We start from the raw sequence: 16644 nt of genomic DNA, 5'->3' as shown, positions 1-16644 counted from the left end.
AGCAATGCCTTGAGAACGAGCAGATTGATCATACAGACATCATTAAAGTTTTGATTTTATAGGAAATACATATCATGTGTAACCGTAGTCATACAAACCGTTTAAGGGTTGGCCTTGACGAAGTCAATACCCTTCTGGATGTTCTTCTTAAGGTCACCAAGGCAGGCCTCAAGGAGGCTCTGCTCGTAGGCGGTGACGTTGCCGACGGGGTGGATCTTCTCAGCACCGTTGGGGCCGAGCTCGACCTTGGAGGCGAAGAAGTTGACACCCTGGTCCTTGTAGAGAGGGGACTCGACGAAGGTGGGCTCGATGACACCCTTCTCGCCCTGGGCGGCCTTGAGGAGGGACTCGGCGAAGCGGGCACCGGCGAAAGCCATGGAGAGGGTGGCGGAACCGGCACCGTCCTTGGCCTTGACGACCTCGTCACCACCGAACTGGATGCGGTTCACGAGCTCGTCGCGGGGAGTACCTTCGATGTCGGCGTGGTTGGACTGGGAGAGGAGGGGAACGATGGTGACACCGGAGTGACCACCGACAACGGGGACCTTCTCGTTGGCGGGGTCGGTGCCCTTGAGCTGGGAGATGAAGCGAGAAGCACGGACGACGTCAAGGGTGGTGACACCGAAGAGACGCTGGGGGTTGTAGACACCCTTGGACTTGTAGACCTCGGAGACGATGGGGACGGTAGAGTTGACCTGTTCAATTAGACCACTGCTAGCATTCAAACAGGAGATGTACGTACAGGGTTGGAGATGACCAGGACGTTGGCGTTGGGGGCAGCGTCAGCAGCAGCCTTGGCGAGGTCACGGACGATAGAGGCGTTGGTGTTGAAGAGGTCTATACTAGTCAGTTTGTTTCAATCACTAAAATCTCTGGCTGGTAGAACGTACCGTCACGGGTCATGCCGGGCTTACGGGGAACACCAGCAGGGATGAGGACGACCTCAGAGTTCTTGAGGGCATCGTTGAGGCCAGAGTTCGAGGAGGGGTCGTAGCCAGTGACGGTGCTGTTGGTGTTGATGTGACCGAGGTCAGCAGCGACACCAGGGGCACCGCGGATGTCGTAGAGGGAGAGCTCGGAAACACGGGGGTTGAGCTTCAAGAGGAGGGAGAGGGGCTGGCCAATTCCACCACCAGCACCGAGGACGGCGACCTTGGAGGCCTATCGTTGAGAAGAAATGTTAGCAGGCTTGCTTCAAGATAGCTCATCTGGGACAGCTCTTTTTCTGTAAATGCACCGAGCTGAGGCACAGCACGCACCTGGCTGGCGGAAGCGGAGAAAGCCCGCTTCTGGAAGAGGTTGAGGGACTGACGAGCGGCGAACATTGTGAAAAGGATGGGGTATAGGAGAGTGTAGAGTGAAAATAAAAGAGTTGATAGATTGAAGTGGAGGGGAAGAAGAAGAAGAAAAGAGGAAGAGAGCGACACGAGGGAAAAAGGAAGAAAACGGGTTGCCCGGTGAGTGCCCACTAATCGTTTTGGGCAAAACGGCTGTCGGTTCCGATGCCGCAATATCACCACAACAGTATGGAGTATATGTCGGGTGGATGGATGGTGTTATTCTTCTATTCTATTATATTATTGCCATTAATCTAGTATTCATATTCATATTCATGGGGTTGTAGAGACAGGTACTTGTACAATAGAGCACTTGTGTGCACACTGTATTATGGTGGATAGCAACAGCCTCGGCGCAACGCAACCACAACAACAACACAACTATAATGCACAGGAACTACTCTGTACAACGAAGCCCCTGATAGAAACATGGAGCAATGGACAATTCTCGGAACTCCAGCGCCATTCCACATGGAAACTCGGCTAGGTCGGAGAAATGGATCATCGGATCCTGTGATGGCATACAGAAACACACGGACTCTACACTATGTCAAAGCTTAATCGATCATATCTGATAATCTTTCGGTCTGCCGATGCTAATGCGAGTACTTTAGCTGTGTACTTTAGTTGCGCGATTCGAATGTTTTACATTCAGGATATACAACAAACCAGAGTAAACACAGAAAACCGCATGCCAATCCATCCGAACTCCGGCGCTTGAGAAACCAAAGCAATAATACAAAGAAACTATAATAACAAAGGAGACAATGCTCATCGCAAAAAGTGCAGCACTGCCCAGCAGAACAAGAAGAATATCAACACTCCAACCCAGAAAATCCATTTGTCCTGCTTAGCCCGTCGCTCCACCATCCGAATCGTATCCCCGCTGACTCCGAGCGTGTTGGCCACACTGTACAGTCGCCGCTGCGTACCCTTGAGAACTTCCCGCTGCTGTCCCAGATCCGCAAGAACCGCGCGCCCCCGGTCAAGAAATTCATCTAGCTGGTTACTAGTGTTGCCCAGGAATGACTGTTCGCGCAACGCGTGGGTTTCTCGGTTATAGTCGGCCGGCGATGCGCCAAAGCTAAGTCCAGATCGCGCCGTAGTCGAGGGGGCGAAGGGCGATGATTGCGGGAGGGCGGATTGTGCGTAGGGGTTTTCCGGAGTCGCGGCATGGTGCGGTCGACGGCCAAGGAGCTCGTTGCGGTTCGACATGGATTGCTATAGTTGTTGTCAGCGATAGTCGCAATGTAAAACGAGAAGAAAAATACTTACAGCATCTTCTCGCGCTTTACGCAGGCTGTCAAATTGTTGTCTGTAGTCCCCAAGCTCTGTTCGGAAGTTCTTAACCCGTTCAAACGCCTTTTCTTGTTTCGCAGGGATCAACTCCTTCTTGGATAACGCCGAGTAGTCGTCCACCGTTCGCGATAGCGATGCTAACGAAGCTGCGATCTGGCCTGCATAGAGAACTATCAGTCTTCTACCCCGAAGCAGACATGCGTATTCATCCGAAAGCGACTCACCTTGTAGTGCTGCAGATGACGTCGCGGGCGACTCCGAAAAGGTCTCCAAATCCCGCCGGATCGCAGACGACTGCTTAAGTGCAGAATTGAAAAGCGAGTTCTATGCAATATAAAGTCATTAGAAATCTCCACCATTGACTCTCTGCGGTATGCAGTACGTACCATGTTGTTTGTTTGTTTTGCTTTCCTGCTCAGTCTGTATAGTTGATCCCGCAGCCTAACGAAGCGACTGCGCGCTCTTCAAGGAGGGAAGCCGGTGCGTAAACTGTTATAAAATGTCGCCGGATAGTCAAGATTTGAATAATTCCAAATGCATACGCCGGCAGATGTTTGCTCAAGCAACGTGGTCCCGAGGCCACATGTTCTTGCGATTCTGACGGCCCTCACCGCCTTGGGCTGAGGCTTCATCTTAAGGCTGTTTTTTTTTTTTTTTTTTTTTTTTCCTTCTACGCTATGTTAGTCTAACTGGTATGACCTGCAGATTGCTAATGCTTTAGCTCTTGCATGGCCTTTGTTTGTGCTGGTGCCAAACTCAGTTGTCCATTATGCAGGATATGCTCGATATATACATGCGTAGACTTGTTCTACAGTTTCTCGGAATTGAGAAGTGAAAATGACGGGTTACAAACTAGTATTAGAGTATGACAGTACATCATTCAATCATTGAGCGGGAATGGTATATAAGGGAAATCCGCCGTCGGGCCACAGACGCCTTCTAACCGAACAAAACCCCGATTGCTTTTTGGTATCCTACATTTATTTCTTGGGATACTTGTTCTGAATGAGCCATCTGAAAAAACATCTGTTAGCCAAAGTCCTTTGCAGCCTAGCACTAATCTCCAGAATAAACTTACTTGCTCACAAAATAGTCCGCCACACCAAAGGCGCCAACAGCCCCAGACCAGAGACCAACAAGCTCCCAAGACAACTTGCCGCTCAGATGCTTCTGGTAAGCGCCGTACCCCAGTCCAGCACCGGCCAAGCCGAGCAATACAGCATTGCTCACAAAGACCGGGTTGCCCTTGTTCGCGCTCAGACTGGACTTCTCGGCCTTTGCCTTCGCGCGGGCCTTCCGAGCCTTGTTCTGGCCTTCGACGGTCTGTTGCTCCTGCTCGCGTTGTAGCCGCTCGGCCTGGGTGCCGGTTTTGACGTTTTGGTTCAGGAAGTTCGGATCAACGGATGACACGTGTGGGGAATCGACATCGACCAAAGTTGCGGGATTCTCCGATTCGTCTCTGTAGATTGCTTCGACTCTAGGAGCGCGGCTATTTTTGGGTTTGGTTAGTTACGTCATTTCACGGGCGAGTCATACGACTTGTCAGGTTGACTCACGCCTAAGAATAAGAAACGGTGGTTAGCATTTGCCATTGACTGTGTGGAATATCGCGAACAGAACAATAAGAAAGGGACAGTCAATTGGAGGATACTCACATCTTCCGGGGATTGCTTGGCTCCTCTTGCTGCAGCGTCGGCGTAAGACATGGTGTTATTGGGTCGAGGAAGTCTGAGCAATTCTTTAAAATTCACGACAGAAAAAGGATCTGGAGATATACAGAGTACCAGCAGTTAGTCAAGTGGCTTCTCCAGAATTGTGAATTTCATATTCTTGGAGGCGAAATAGCCATTGAGGTATGGTGTATGGTGTCATGAGGGGCATCGTAGTAAGAATGACTTACCAGAGAATTGAGGGAGGATGTGTATGGAAAATCAGGGGTAATATCTCTGAAGAACAAGAGGGAGGGAGAAAAAGACGACAGTGGCTGGCGAGGGTATTTAAAGCAAGCAGCAACCGCCGGAACCTTGCTGCAGTGACAACATAACGTCATCGATATCGTGTGGTGGTGGAGTCGGCACGTGCCGGGTGGATGCCAAGGTTCAATCTAAACCAGGAAACCTTTTCCATTCAATGCCATTTAAAGATAGAGATATACTCAAGGATGAAAGATAAAGGAAATTGTATTGACGATGCTCAAAATGAAACTCATGAAATCAGACCCATTACGGTCTGCAAGATGAAGACGCAAAAAGAAACAGATTTTTAATACATATAAAGACACAATTAACTCAAAATGAAATCCCAATCATACATAGATCTACTAAGTACGTCAGGACTGTCCATCGTCACATCACCCTTAGAGGAGGAGCTCCAAGGGGTTCTCAACAACCTTCTTCAACTCCTTGATCCACTCGCCACCGACAGCACCGTCAACGACCTTGTGGTCGAAGCTGCCAGTGACGATGATCTGGTCGTCCCACTCGACAGAGGTACCCTCTTCAGTCTCGACGGGGACAGCGACCTTACGGGTAGTACCCACGGCCAGGATACCGGCCTGAGGGGGGTTGATAACGGCAGTGAACCGCTCAATGGCGGCGTTCATGCCCATGTTACTGATGGTGAAAGTACCACCCTGGTACTCCTCGGGCTTCAGCTTGTTGTCACGAGCACGCTTACCAAGGTCCTTGACCTGGTTGGAGATGCTGGACAGACCAAGGGCTTGAGCGTTCTTCACGACGGGAGTGATAAGGCCAGCAGGGGTGGCAACGGCAACGCTGATGTCGGCGCTGTTGTGCTGGCGGATGACAACCTGTCCGTTCTCCTCGCGCCAGCTGGAGTTGACAGCGGGAACCTTGAGGAGAGCGGCAGCACAGGCCTTGACAAGGAAGTCATTGACCGAGAGCTTGTACTTGCCCTCGGAAGAGGCGTTGAGAGCCTGGCGGAGCTTCATGAGCTTGCTCACCGACAGAGTAGTCGAGACGAAGTAGTGGGGGTTCTCGCGGGTGGACTGCTGAAGGCGGTTGGCAATGGTCTTGCGCATCGAGGTAAGAGGAATGTCCTCGTAGCTCGCGCCAGCAGCGGCAGCGGGTGCGCTGGACTTGAACTTCTCGACATCCTCCTTGGTGATCTGACCACCACGTCCGGTTCCCTTGAGACCCTTGATGGACACACCCTTCTCCAATGCGAGAACCTTGGCAGCGGGGCTGATCAAGGGCTCACGGTCGAGACTGGGCTGAAGCTTCTCGCCAGTGGTGTCGGGCTCCTGAGCAACGGGCTCGGGCTCAGCGGGTGCTGGGGCCTCGGCGCCCTTCGACTCGGGCTCCTTCTTCTCCTCGGCGGGGGCGGCGCCCTTGTCACCACCGGCATCCTCCAAGCTGAACGACTCGAAAGCAGAAACGTCGGCACCCTCTTCCGCAAGGACAGCGATGGGCTGTATCAAGCAATTAGCAAACCTGCTTACTATCCTAACCAGATACGTCATATAGAGCACATACAGAGCCGACGGCGACGTCCTTCTCACCTTGGTCCTTCAGGATCTTGGCAAGGACACCCTCATCTTGGAACTCAAAGTCCATCTGAGCCTTATCGGTTTCGATTTCCACAAGGACGTCACCGGGTTGCAGACCATCACCGGCCTTCTTCTGCCATGCTCCGATGTTTCCAGCAGACATGGTCGGCGACAAGGCCGGCATGCTAATGATGGTGTGGGAGGGGAAGGCTGTAGTTCCGTCATGTCAGAATTGAACCATCTTCAGACGAATAAGCTGTAGATATAGAGTCGGGGTAAGTCGGAGAAAAAGTTCTCAGTGACATACACTTGGAGGCATAGAAGCGAGAGAGGGCAGACAAGGCGGGCAATTGAGTTCTAAACAATGATATAATAGGTTAACCTCCATCAATATAGGTACCGGGGAAGGGGTGGGAATGCAACATACTGAGCAGCATCCTTAAATCTGTGGACAACCTGAGGCCTCTTCAGGCAAGCAGCGCCCTTGGACATAAACATGGCGCCGGGGCGCATTCGGACAGCAGAGGCAACCATAGCGCCAAGATGGGGTATCTATATCAATCGTAGCCCCGCAGCTCAAGCGAAATGAAAAAATAGAAGCGAAAGAGGCTGGCAATGAGCCTAACAGAATGTGCGGGCTAGAGAAAGGCTTGGTTATCCTGATATATCAGAGAGTTGGGAGACTCCAACGTCCAGGAACTTTTCTGTTGAGCTTTCCGGTGAGCGATCCGGAATCATCCTGCCGAGCCGCCGGGGGCAGGTTATGTAAGCACGTCATGTCCGGCACTTACCGCGAGCCGTAGAAATGTAGACACGCATCCTATCGGCCCGCTAGGCACAACCCCAGGAACTGTACAGTGAGACCAACCCGCCGCTTTCCTTGCACCATCCCCCCCTCCCTTTTCTTTTTTTCCCCCTGTTCGATGTGGACCCGTAATTTGTGTACCTTCACGCACTCCAGTTGGAGTCTTGCATAAATGGCGGAAGTCGCAAATGGCTCTGTAAATGAGCCGAATCAATCATCCCCGACTCACTCGCAGGCAGAGAACAATGAGATCGGCGTAGATGCACCAACACAACTCGAAACCTCACAGCCAGCGGAAGAAGAGAAACCCGAGCACCCCGAAGAATCAGAACGACAAACAATTGAGGCTGCTGCCTCCGAAGAGCCAGATTCATCGCAAACACAACCCGAGTCCGTCGAGCCGGAGCAAGCTCCAAGTCCTACGAACGCCGTTGAGACACCCGTACCCGAAAGCAATCCAGAGATTGGGTCCGAATCGAAAGATGCCGGCGACAACAGTCCAGCACCCGAGTCGTCAGTGAGTGTCGAAAAGGAATCGCCCAGCGAGAAACAAGAACCCGTAACCGTGCCTCCGCAAGATGAGCCCGCCCCGGAAAGCCGATTGCGCTCAGATTCCAGGTCAACAACAGCGACATTTCCGACGCAGCGATCCGGGACTGTCAGTTCAACTGTGTTCATCATAACGGCCTTGGACACGATCAGTAATTCGAAGGAGGCTCGGAAAAGCAAGCAGCTGGAGGATACTGTGAAGGATGCGCTTACCAACATCAAACAATCGGACCACCAACCAATTGACCCAGAGGTCATCTTTCGCCCACTACATATTGCCACGAAGTCGCTCAGCATTCCTCTACAAGTCACGGCACTGGATTGCATCGGAAAACTGATCACCTATTCTTACTTCGCCTTCCCCTCGGCTAAGGACAGCGAGACTCCGGAAGGTGAAGCTGGCTCGGAGCAGCCACCGCTTATCGAGCGCGCCATCGATGCGATTTGTGAATGCTTTGAGAATGAAGCGACACCGGTCGAGATTCAGCAGCAAATCATTAAGTCTCTTTTGGCGGCAGTCCTCAACGACAAAATCGTCGTACATGGAGCAGGTCTCCTAAAGGCTGTGCGTCAGATTTATAATATTTTCATATACTCCAAGTCGACCCCGAACCAGCAAATCGCCCAAGGATCCCTCACACAAATGGTTAGCACAGTTTTCGATAGGGTGCGTGTGAGGCTTGACCTGAAGGAACTACGGATGCGGGATGGCGACAAATCGCAAGGCGGCGCTTCGGACTCTATTGCTATAGATGTTTCCGAAACATCTCCCGCCAATGAGCCTGATCAGGCCTCGGAGACTGCTTCTGCTGTTACAATAGACCAGCCGGTTACTAAAGAACCGGCAGAGAAGCTTACTTTACAAAGTTTCGAATCGAGCAAGGACGTTGCGTCTGTTAATGAAAATGCTCCAACAATGGTCACTCGTGCCAGGATGAACCGTCAGAGGGCATCACGGTCTATCTCGGGCATTCCCGAGGATGAGCGAGACTATGCAGATGGTACCACAGAAGATGAAGAAGACGAGATTTACGTCAAGGATGCTTTCCTGGTTCTCAGGGCGCTTTGCAAATTGAGTCACAAGGTCCTTACCCATGACCAGCAGCAAGATCTGAAATCTCAGAATATGAGGACGAAGCTGCTGTCCTTGCATCTCATCCACTACCTGATCCATAATCAAGTCCCAGTGTTCACCTCTCCGCTTGTTACAATCAAGAATGGCACCAGCAACGGGGAGGCCATGACCCTTTTACAAGCCGTGCGGCCGCATCTCTGCCTGAGTCTGAGTCGGAATGGCTCAAGCTCCGTACTCAGGGTGTTCCAGGTCTGCTCTGAGATCTTTTGGCTCATGCTTAAACACATGAGGGTCATGATGAAGGTCTGTCGCATTCTGTTCCATATATAAGATTATTTCTAACTTGCAACAGAAAGAGCTTGAGGTGTTTTTAAAGGAAATCTACCTGGCTATACTCGAGAAGCGGAACTCGCCTTCTTTCCAAAAGCAGTACTTCATGGAGATTCTCGAAAGACTGGCAGGCGAGCCTCGGGCATTGGTAGAGATTTATCTCAATTACGACTGCGATCGGACCGCTTTGGAGAATATATTCCAGAAGTATGCATTGCCTTCTGTACGAGGGTCCACTTGTGCTAACATATGTCCAGTGTTATTGAACAACTCCAGCGATATGCAAGTGTCCCAGTGACTGTAACAGCCGCCCAACAACAACAGTATCAGGAGAACAATACCAAGCTCTCCAGTTTCGGAGCTGATTGGCACCAACGAGGCGCGCTCTCCCCATCGCTTACGACGGTTGCCGTTGCCACTACCCCACAGCCTAATCTCCAAAATGTTCCTCCAGAATACGTATTGAAAAATCAAGCCATCGAAAGTCTGGTGGAGATCTTGCAATCACTGGACAATTGGGCGGCACAGCGCATCGTCGAACAAACCGTTACTCCAAACGTAGCGTCCCATAAGTCGATGGACAACCCCAGAGAGTCCATTGACACAAATGCAGGGACCTATCTTTCCTCGCCCAGGATTGATGTAACGGATGGCGACACTGGTCGATCCACGCCGGTGGCAGAGGATGACCCGAGCGAAATTGAAAGAGTCAAGCAAAGAAAGATTGCGCTCACGAACGCGGTCCAACAGTTTAACTTCAAGCCTAAACGTGGAATGAAGCTACTGCTGAAAGACGGTTTTATACGTTCCGAGACCCCCGAAGATGTAGCCAGTTTTTTCTTCGGGAATGAACGCTTGGACAAATCTATACTGGGTGAATATCTCGGTGAAGGTGGCGCTGAGAATATCGCCATTATGCATGCGTTTGTCGATATGATGGAATTCGAAAAGCGACGTTTTGTGGATGCCCTGCGTCAATTCTTGCAGCACTTCCGGTTGCCAGGTGAAGCACAGAAGATTGACCGTTTCATGCTCAAGTTTGCAGAACGCTATGTTACCCAGAATCCGAACGCGTTTGCGAATGCCGATACGGCATATGTGCTTGCGTACTCTGTCATTATGTTGAACACAGACCAGCACAGTTCCAAGATGAAGGGGCCGCGTATGACGAAGGAAGATTTTATCAGGAACAACAGGGGCATCAACGACAACCAAGACTTGCCTCCCGAATATCTCGGCTCCATTTATGATGAGATCTCCAGTAACGAAATTGTGCTTGTCACCGAAAGAGAGCACGCTGCTAATCTTGGTATTGAGACTCCTGCTCCTACTGGTTTAGCGTCCAGAGCCGGGCAAGTCCTCGCGACTGTTGGAAGGGACATCCAAGGTGAAAAGTATGCCCAAGCTTCCGAGGAGATGGCCAGTAAGACTGAGCAGCTCTATCGAAGCTTGATTCGTGCCCAGCGGAAAACAGCTGTTAGAGAGGCGCTCTCACGGTTTATTCCGGCCACGTCTGTCCGGCATGTCGGTTCCATGTTCAATGTTACCTGGATGTCTTTCCTTTCCGGCCTGACTGCTCCCATGCGGGACACGGAGAATCTCGAGGTCCTCAAGCTCTGCATGGAGGGCATGAAGTTGGCGATACGCATTAGCTGTGCATTCGATTTAGAGACCCCAAGAGTGGCCTTCGTCACTGGTCTCGCAAAGTTCACGAACCTGGGGAACATCAGGGAAATGACGGCTAAGAACGTTGAAGCTCTGAAGGTCCTGCTGGAAGTGGCTCTTACCGAGGGCAACTCCCTAAAGGGCTCTTGGAGAGAAATTCTTACCTGCGTTAGCCAACTTGATCGCCTCCAGCTTTTGACTGATGGCGTCGATGAAGGCTCACTGCCCGATGTTTCGAGAGCTCGGATCATGCCTCAAGCACCTCCTGATCCTTCGCGCAGTTCATTCCAAGGCAAACGTCCTCGCCCTCGATCCATCAACGGTCCTCCTGCTGGGTTCCGCGCAGAGGTTGCAATGGAAAGTCGATCAGCTGAGATGATCCGGGGAGTAGACCGTATCTTCACCAACACCGCAAACCTTTCCCACGAGGCCATCATTGATTTCATCCGCGCTTTAAGCGAAGTGAGTTGGCAGGAAATCCAATCATCCGGAAACAGCGAATCTCCCAGGACATACAGTTTGCAGAAGCTGGTCGAAATCAGTTACTACAACATGACGCGAGTCAGGATAGAATGGTCGAAGATCTGGGAAGTCCTCGGACAGCACTTCAACCATGTCGGGTGCCACTCAAACACGACTGTCGTCTTTTTCGCGCTTGACTCGCTCCGGCAACTCTCGATGCGGTTTATGGAAATCGAGGAACTTCCGGGATTCAAATTCCAGAAGGACTTCCTTAAGCCGTTCGAGCACGTCATGGCAAACAGCAGTACTGCTACTGTCAAGGACATGATTCTCCGGTGTCTCATACAGATGATCCAAGCTCGGGGGCACAATATCCGCTCTGGCTGGAAGACCATGTTTGGTGTGTTCACCGTCGCCGCTCGAGAGCCTTATGAAGGTATTGTCAATATGGCTATGGACCATGTAGCCCAGATCTACAACACACGATTCGGTGTGGTCATAACCCAAGGGGCATTCCCTGACCTTGTTGTCTGCCTTACGGAGTTTTCGAAGAACATAAGGTTCCAGAAGAAGTCGCTGCAAGCTATCGAGACGCTCAGAGCAACAGTGGGCAAGATGATGAGGACTCCTGAGTGTCCTCTTTCTCACCGTGGCATGCCATCGGAGAACGTGCTCGAGGATACCAACTCAAACCTAGCGAAACAACTCAATCGCCAGTCTCCGGAGGAACAGTTCTGGTATCCCCTCTTGATTGCGTTCCAGGACGTGCTCATGACGGGTGATGACCTTGAGGTGCGATCGCGGGCACTTACGTACCTCTTCGATACACTCATCCGATATGGTGGTGACTTCCCTCGGGAATTCTGGAATGTTCTCTGGAGACAACTCCTCTACCCTATCTTTGTCGTTCTCCAATCGAAGTCGGAAATGTCCAAGGTTCCGAACCACGAGGATCTGTCAGTGTGGCTCTCGACTACCATGATCCAGGCGCTGAGGAACATGATCACTCTTTTCACGCATTACTTCGATAAACTGGAATACATGCTTGGGGGTGTGCTTGAACTTCTCACGCTGTGTATCTGCCAAGAGAACGATACGATTGCACGAATTGGCAGTAACTGCTTACAACAATTGATTTTGCAGAATGTTGCCAAGTTCCAGCAAGACCATTGGACCAAGGTGGTTGGCGCTTTTGTCGATCTCTTCAGCAAGACCACCGCCTATGAACTGTTCACGGCAGCTGCTTCCATGCCTTCCAAAGTGCGGAAGCCGTCCAACGGGGAAATTGTACCGGAGTCTACCGACGCAACACCGATTGAGGAGACTAACGCTGAATTCCCCCAGACCAACGGGTTGCGGAATGAGTCATCTGAGCATGAAGAAGGCGACGTGCCAGCACCAGCCAACCCTGAGTTGGAAGATTACCGACCCCAAACGATGGAGATGCAGCAGCAGCCAACTGCGGTGACTGTGGCCCGGCGTCGCTTCTTCAACCGCATCATCACGAACTGCGTTCTTCAATTACTCATGATTGAGACTGTTCATGAGCTTTTCTCCAACGATAAGGTTTACGAGAAGATTCCAAGCCATGAGCTCCTGCGGTTAATGGGACTTCTGAAGAAGAGCTACCAATTCGCCAAGAAGTTCAATGAGGACAAGGAACTCCGAATGCAGCTCTGGCGTCAAGGCTTCATGAAGCAGCCGCCGAACCTGCTCAAGCAAGAAAGTGGGAGTGCCGCGACTTATGTTCAGATCCTCTACCGCATGTACAATGATGAGAGGGAGGAACGTAAGAGCAGCCGTGGTGAGACTGAGGCCGCACTTATCCCGTAAGTATCTCGCTTGATTTAACTGATCTAAGAACAAATGGCTAACCTGCTACAGACTTTGCGCGGACATTGTCCGAAGCTTCGTCCGCCTTGACGACGAATCGCAGCACCGTAACATCGTCGCCTGGCGCCCTGTTGTCGTTGACGTCCTCGAGAGCTACACGAACTTCCCTTCGGAAGGCTTCGATAAGCACGTCGACACATTTTACCCCTTGGCCCTCGATCTTCTCGGCCGTGATCTCAGTCCCGAGATTCGCGTTGCCCTCCAGTCCTTACTTCGCCGCGTAGGAGAAGTGAAGCTGGGTTTGGCTCCTCCGAAGCCCCCTTCTCAAGCATCCATCAGTCCAAGGAGTTCTATTTCGCAGCAATACAGTCGTAGGTATAGTGGCGTGTCTTGAGATTCTGGGTGTCTTCTTTATTTTTGTGAAGATTGATATTTTTTATTTGCCTGGCTTGTGTTTTGGATATCCTTGTGCAATTCTTCTTAGATTTCATTCTAGGCTAGTGGGCCAATGTAAAGTTATCATTAGCATTTTTTATATATATTTTTCTAAACAATCGAAGTACTTTTCGCTATCTGCAGTGTATGATATGTTCGGGTGTGCATTTATTATCTATTACTTAATGTCAAGCGTTACCGACTCGGGTCTGTTGAAAGCTTGGAATCTCCCCAGATGCGTAGTGGGCAAGGAGGCCATCCATATCCTGCTCACCCATTTGCACTAGTTCCTCTAAACTCCAGGATTCGCAAATACCAGACATCCTTTTACACCTCCGTGTCAGCTTCAATGTTCGTTGCAAGTAGACATTTGCCATTGACATACCACTTCATTCTTTTCGGGCCTTCTTCGGCAGTGGGAGAGATCTCCCTCAGCTTCTTCCGTAATTTGCCCACATTATCTATCGCAGTCCCCATGTTGTCCGGGATAGCGTCCGCAACCTTTTTCCGGACAATTCTGGCCAGTCTAGGCCCATTCCCGTTGGTGCTGACCATCACCTGTAATGGACCATCCCGATGGACGCTGCCAAAGTAGAAATCACATTCTGGAGGCACATCTGCAATGTTGGCAGGAATGCGCTTCTCCTTACATAGCTTCCACACACGAGATGATGCCTCTGGGTCATCAATGGCGCAAAGTACCATGTCCGCTCCGTCAAGATCCGTTGGCTCGAAATGCTTATCTTTATGGGAAACCTGTCCCTCGGAGACTCGAAAGGCTACTTCATCGTTTAGGCCTGATGCTGGGCATATCACGGTTACTTTGGCGTCGGCATTGAGGGCGTGGAGGATGCGTCCGGCGGCTACCTATGCCAGGCACGTGGTTAGTCACTGCATCTTCGAGATATATATATTTCTGGCGCGGAGATAAGGGAGAAAGGACGACAGTCATACCTCACCACCTCCGACGACGACGATATTCTTATCTCTAGCCTGCCAAGCAACTATCAGAGAGCCACCTCCCTGGACAGGAGGATATTTATGCGACATGGTGACAGGCAATCAATCGGTGTACCACTGACTGGTCCTATCGCGGGGCATTATTTTATTATCGGCGGGGAAGAATCGGTACGGGGACCGAGAAGTGCCGAAGACGACACACTTTTTTTTCCTCCGGTTTTTTCTTTTTAGCTTCAACTCTTTTTCTTTTCCCCTCGTGACCTCACAAAACTTTTGCTCTCTTCTATTCAACCCATTTATAATCACACTATCTATGACTTTCTCTGTCATAACAGAAGTACTATCATGAGAGGAGTACAGATTTTTACCGGGACTTCGCATCCGGCTCTTGCTGAGACCATCTGTGAGCGCTTGGGAGCTGTCCCTGCTCGGGCAGACCTGGGGAAATTCAGCAATGGGGAAACCAGAGTGAACATCAACATCTCAGTACGGAACCAAGATGTCTATATTGTGCAGAGCGGCAGCAGCAAGATCAATGACAGTGTTATGGAGCTATTGATCATGATCTCTGCTTGCAAAGGTGGCTCTGCAAGATCCATCACAGGTACGTTTTTTCCACTACGGATTCAATTGATATATGGTCGCTGATGAAGTCCTTCTCTTACAGCGGTTATGCCGTATGATGCCTACCTCGTTTGACTAATGCACAAATGATGCTGACCCAGACGAGGTACTTCCCATATTCTCGCCAATCCAAGAAGAAGAGCCATCGTGGCGCTATCACGGCTCGAATGCTTGCGAATCTTCTCTCAGTAGCTGGCGTCGACCATGTTGTCACATTAGATTTGCATGTGAGCTTCTTCCATTCTATATTTGGCGACAAATCTTGTTGGAGTGGGACTAAGACTCGTTCGAATACTGCAGGCATCGCAAATGCAAGGATTCTTTGGCAAGCCTGTGGATAACTTGTTTGCTGAGCCCTTCATTGCCCGCTGGATCCGGATGAACGTGCCCAACTGGAGGGAAGCCGTCGTCGTTAGCAAGAATGCCGGAGGCACGAAACGTGTTACGTCGCTAGCAGACACGCTTAAGCTGAACTTTGGCATAGTCACAACGGATAGACGGCGCCCGAAGGCGTCTGCTAATATGGCAGACAGTACGCTTTTCTTCGATGCTGCCGAACCGGAGGCGGTTCGCACTCCCAAAGATAATCAGCCGTTCGATCTCCAGCTTCAATCTGCCAATGACTCGCCAGAAGAGGCTCTTAGCGAGACAAACGACGATTTTGACTCGCAGTCTGTGTCGGACAACCATCTAAGACCGGACACACCACCTGCGGCTCGTCGTCCTTCTGAATTGGAAGCTACACAAGAGCAAACAGATGTTCGCGTGTGTGATGTGATCACAGGCCGCCTCGTGCAGGGACAACTCGTAGACGATGATTATCCGTCCACGGCCCCTACTTCTGTGCCTGCATCAGGCGGAACCACTCCCGCCCTGACCGGTTATCAACACAATGCGGATGTTGTTCCCGACTCCATGGTGAACTCTCTCATTTCTACTACGTCGTCGTTACCACCGGATCACGCACTCGGAGGCACATTTGATGCTGCAGAGTCGTCCGATGAGGAGGGCAGTACTAGACACAATGAATCCGAGAAGACGATCACGTTGGTCGGGGATGTTCGCGACAGAACCGTCTTTATTGTTGATGACATGATCGACAAGTGCGGATCGTGGATTGCGGCCGCAGAAACAGTTGTGAAGCGTGGTGGCGCCAACAAGGTCTACTGCATTGCTACGCATGGACTTTTTGGGGAGGAATCTCTCGACCAGTTGGAAGCCTGTGACTCGATTGATTACCTTGTCGTGACCAACACGTTCCCCATTCCTCCGGACACGGTGAAGAGATCGAAGAAGTTGATCATCATTGACATCTCGAGTCTTCTCGCGGAGAGCATCAGACGCCACCACTACGGTGAAAGGTATGTCTTCTTCTCGCTGTCTAATGTTCAAAGCTAACTTGTTGCAGTGTCTCTGCACTTTTCCACCTCAACACGAATGAATAATGATTTGCATATGTTGGCTTTCACTGTTCTTCATTCATACGAGCTTGATGCATTGGTAAGACGGTGTTCGAAAATGACGGTCTAAAAATTTGATGATTTATTTCATGGCGTTTTACTTGTGACTTCTGCAGGAACCGGATTCTGGAAGTCATCTATCATGATACCTCGCTTTTCTTTTTCTCTCGGGATGCAAATCGTGCATTTGTCTACATTTGCATGGCGGGCTGGACATCTAAGAAATGATCCAGACCTCACTACATAGACTGATTAAGGTCTAGAACGCGCAAACAGGCAATACACCGCCTTTTTTTTTTTTT

The 16644-nt window shown here is 50.8% G+C and overlaps 5 protein-coding genes across 5 annotated transcripts; 2 read left to right on the top strand and 3 right to left on the bottom strand.

Moving 5' to 3' along the window:
- Positions 1-101: 101 nt before the first annotated feature.
- Positions 102-1325, bottom strand: ASPGLDRAFT_134285 (malate dehydrogenase; the record flags this gene model as incomplete). The annotated part of the gene is made up of 4 exons (XM_022541280.1): positions 102-695; positions 743-837; positions 891-1161; positions 1260-1325. The coding sequence occupies 4 exons, from the start codon at positions 1323-1325 to the stop codon at positions 102-104; spliced, it is 1026 nt and encodes a 341-aa protein (XP_022397465.1).
- Positions 1326-2108: 783 nt separating this feature from the next.
- Positions 2109-6678, bottom strand: ASPGLDRAFT_69211 (uncharacterized protein; the record flags this gene model as incomplete). Its single annotated transcript, XM_022549339.1, has 8 exons — positions 2109-2558; positions 2613-2814; positions 3715-4095; positions 4193-4194; positions 5026-6066; positions 6131-6354; positions 6452-6501; positions 6572-6678. The coding sequence occupies 8 exons, from the start codon at positions 6676-6678 to the stop codon at positions 2109-2111; spliced, it is 2457 nt and encodes an 818-aa protein (XP_022397464.1).
- Positions 6679-7121: 443 nt separating this feature from the next.
- On the top strand, positions 7122-13257 carry ASPGLDRAFT_38765 (Arf family guanine nucleotide exchange factor SEC7; the record flags this gene model as incomplete). Its single annotated transcript, XM_022544983.1, has 4 exons — positions 7122-8876; positions 8926-9110; positions 9161-12859; positions 12915-13257. 4 exons carry the CDS (start codon positions 7122-7124, stop codon positions 13255-13257), a joined length of 5982 nt encoding a protein of 1993 aa, XP_022397463.1.
- Positions 13258-13422: 165 nt separating this feature from the next.
- ASPGLDRAFT_51202 (bifunctional precorrin-2 dehydrogenase/sirohydrochlorin ferrochelatase MET8) lies at positions 13423-14367 on the bottom strand. The gene is made up of 3 exons (XM_022547480.1): positions 14253-14367; positions 13684-14165; positions 13423-13622 (listed from the first exon to the last, which is right to left on the bottom strand). The coding sequence occupies exons 1-3, from the start codon at positions 14346-14348 to the stop codon at positions 13487-13489; spliced, it is 714 nt and encodes a 237-aa protein (XP_022397462.1). The 5' UTR covers positions 14349-14367; the 3' UTR covers positions 13423-13486.
- Positions 14368-14512: 145 nt separating this feature from the next.
- Positions 14513-16638, top strand: ASPGLDRAFT_178449 (ribose phosphate diphosphokinase subunit PRS1). Its single transcript, XM_022542926.1, has 5 exons — positions 14513-14862; positions 14926-14935; positions 14989-15109; positions 15183-16243; positions 16291-16638. Exons 1-5 carry the CDS (start codon positions 14604-14606, stop codon positions 16325-16327), a joined length of 1488 nt encoding a protein of 495 aa, XP_022397461.1. The 5' UTR covers positions 14513-14603; the 3' UTR covers positions 16328-16638.
- The last annotated feature ends 6 nt before the right edge of the window (positions 16639-16644 follow it).

This window comes from Aspergillus glaucus (assembly GCF_001890805.1).
Source record: "Aspergillus glaucus CBS 516.65 unplaced genomic scaffold ASPGLscaffold_22, whole genome shotgun sequence".
NCBI classification, from domain to species: domain Eukaryota; kingdom Fungi; phylum Ascomycota; class Eurotiomycetes; order Eurotiales; family Aspergillaceae; genus Aspergillus; species Aspergillus glaucus.
Note: the sequence above shows the minus strand (reverse complement) of the source record. Positions and strands in the feature narration are given on the sequence as shown.

Coding starts and splice junctions, on each gene's coding strand:
- ASPGLDRAFT_51202 (XM_022547480.1), bottom strand. CDS start 14,348: ATGTCGCATAAATATCCTCCTGTCCAGGGAGGTGGCTCTCTGATAGTT. Junction 14,166..14,252: donor TCGTCGTCGGAGGTGGTGAG/GTATGACTGTCG, acceptor TGCCTGGCATAG/GTAGCCGCCGGACGCATCCT. Junction 13,623..13,683: donor GGCCCGAAAAGAATGAAGTG/GTATGTCAATGG, acceptor GAGGTGTAAAAG/GATGTCTGGTATTTGCGAAT.
- ASPGLDRAFT_178449 (XM_022542926.1), top strand. CDS start 14,604: ATGAGAGGAGTACAGATTTTTACCGGGACTTCGCATCCGGCTCTTGCT. Junction 15,110..15,182: donor TTGTCACATTAGATTTGCAT/GTGAGCTTCTTC, acceptor CGAATACTGCAG/GCATCGCAAATGCAAGGATT. Junction 16,244..16,290: donor CGCCACCACTACGGTGAAAG/GTATGTCTTCTT, acceptor AACTTGTTGCAG/TGTCTCTGCACTTTTCCACC.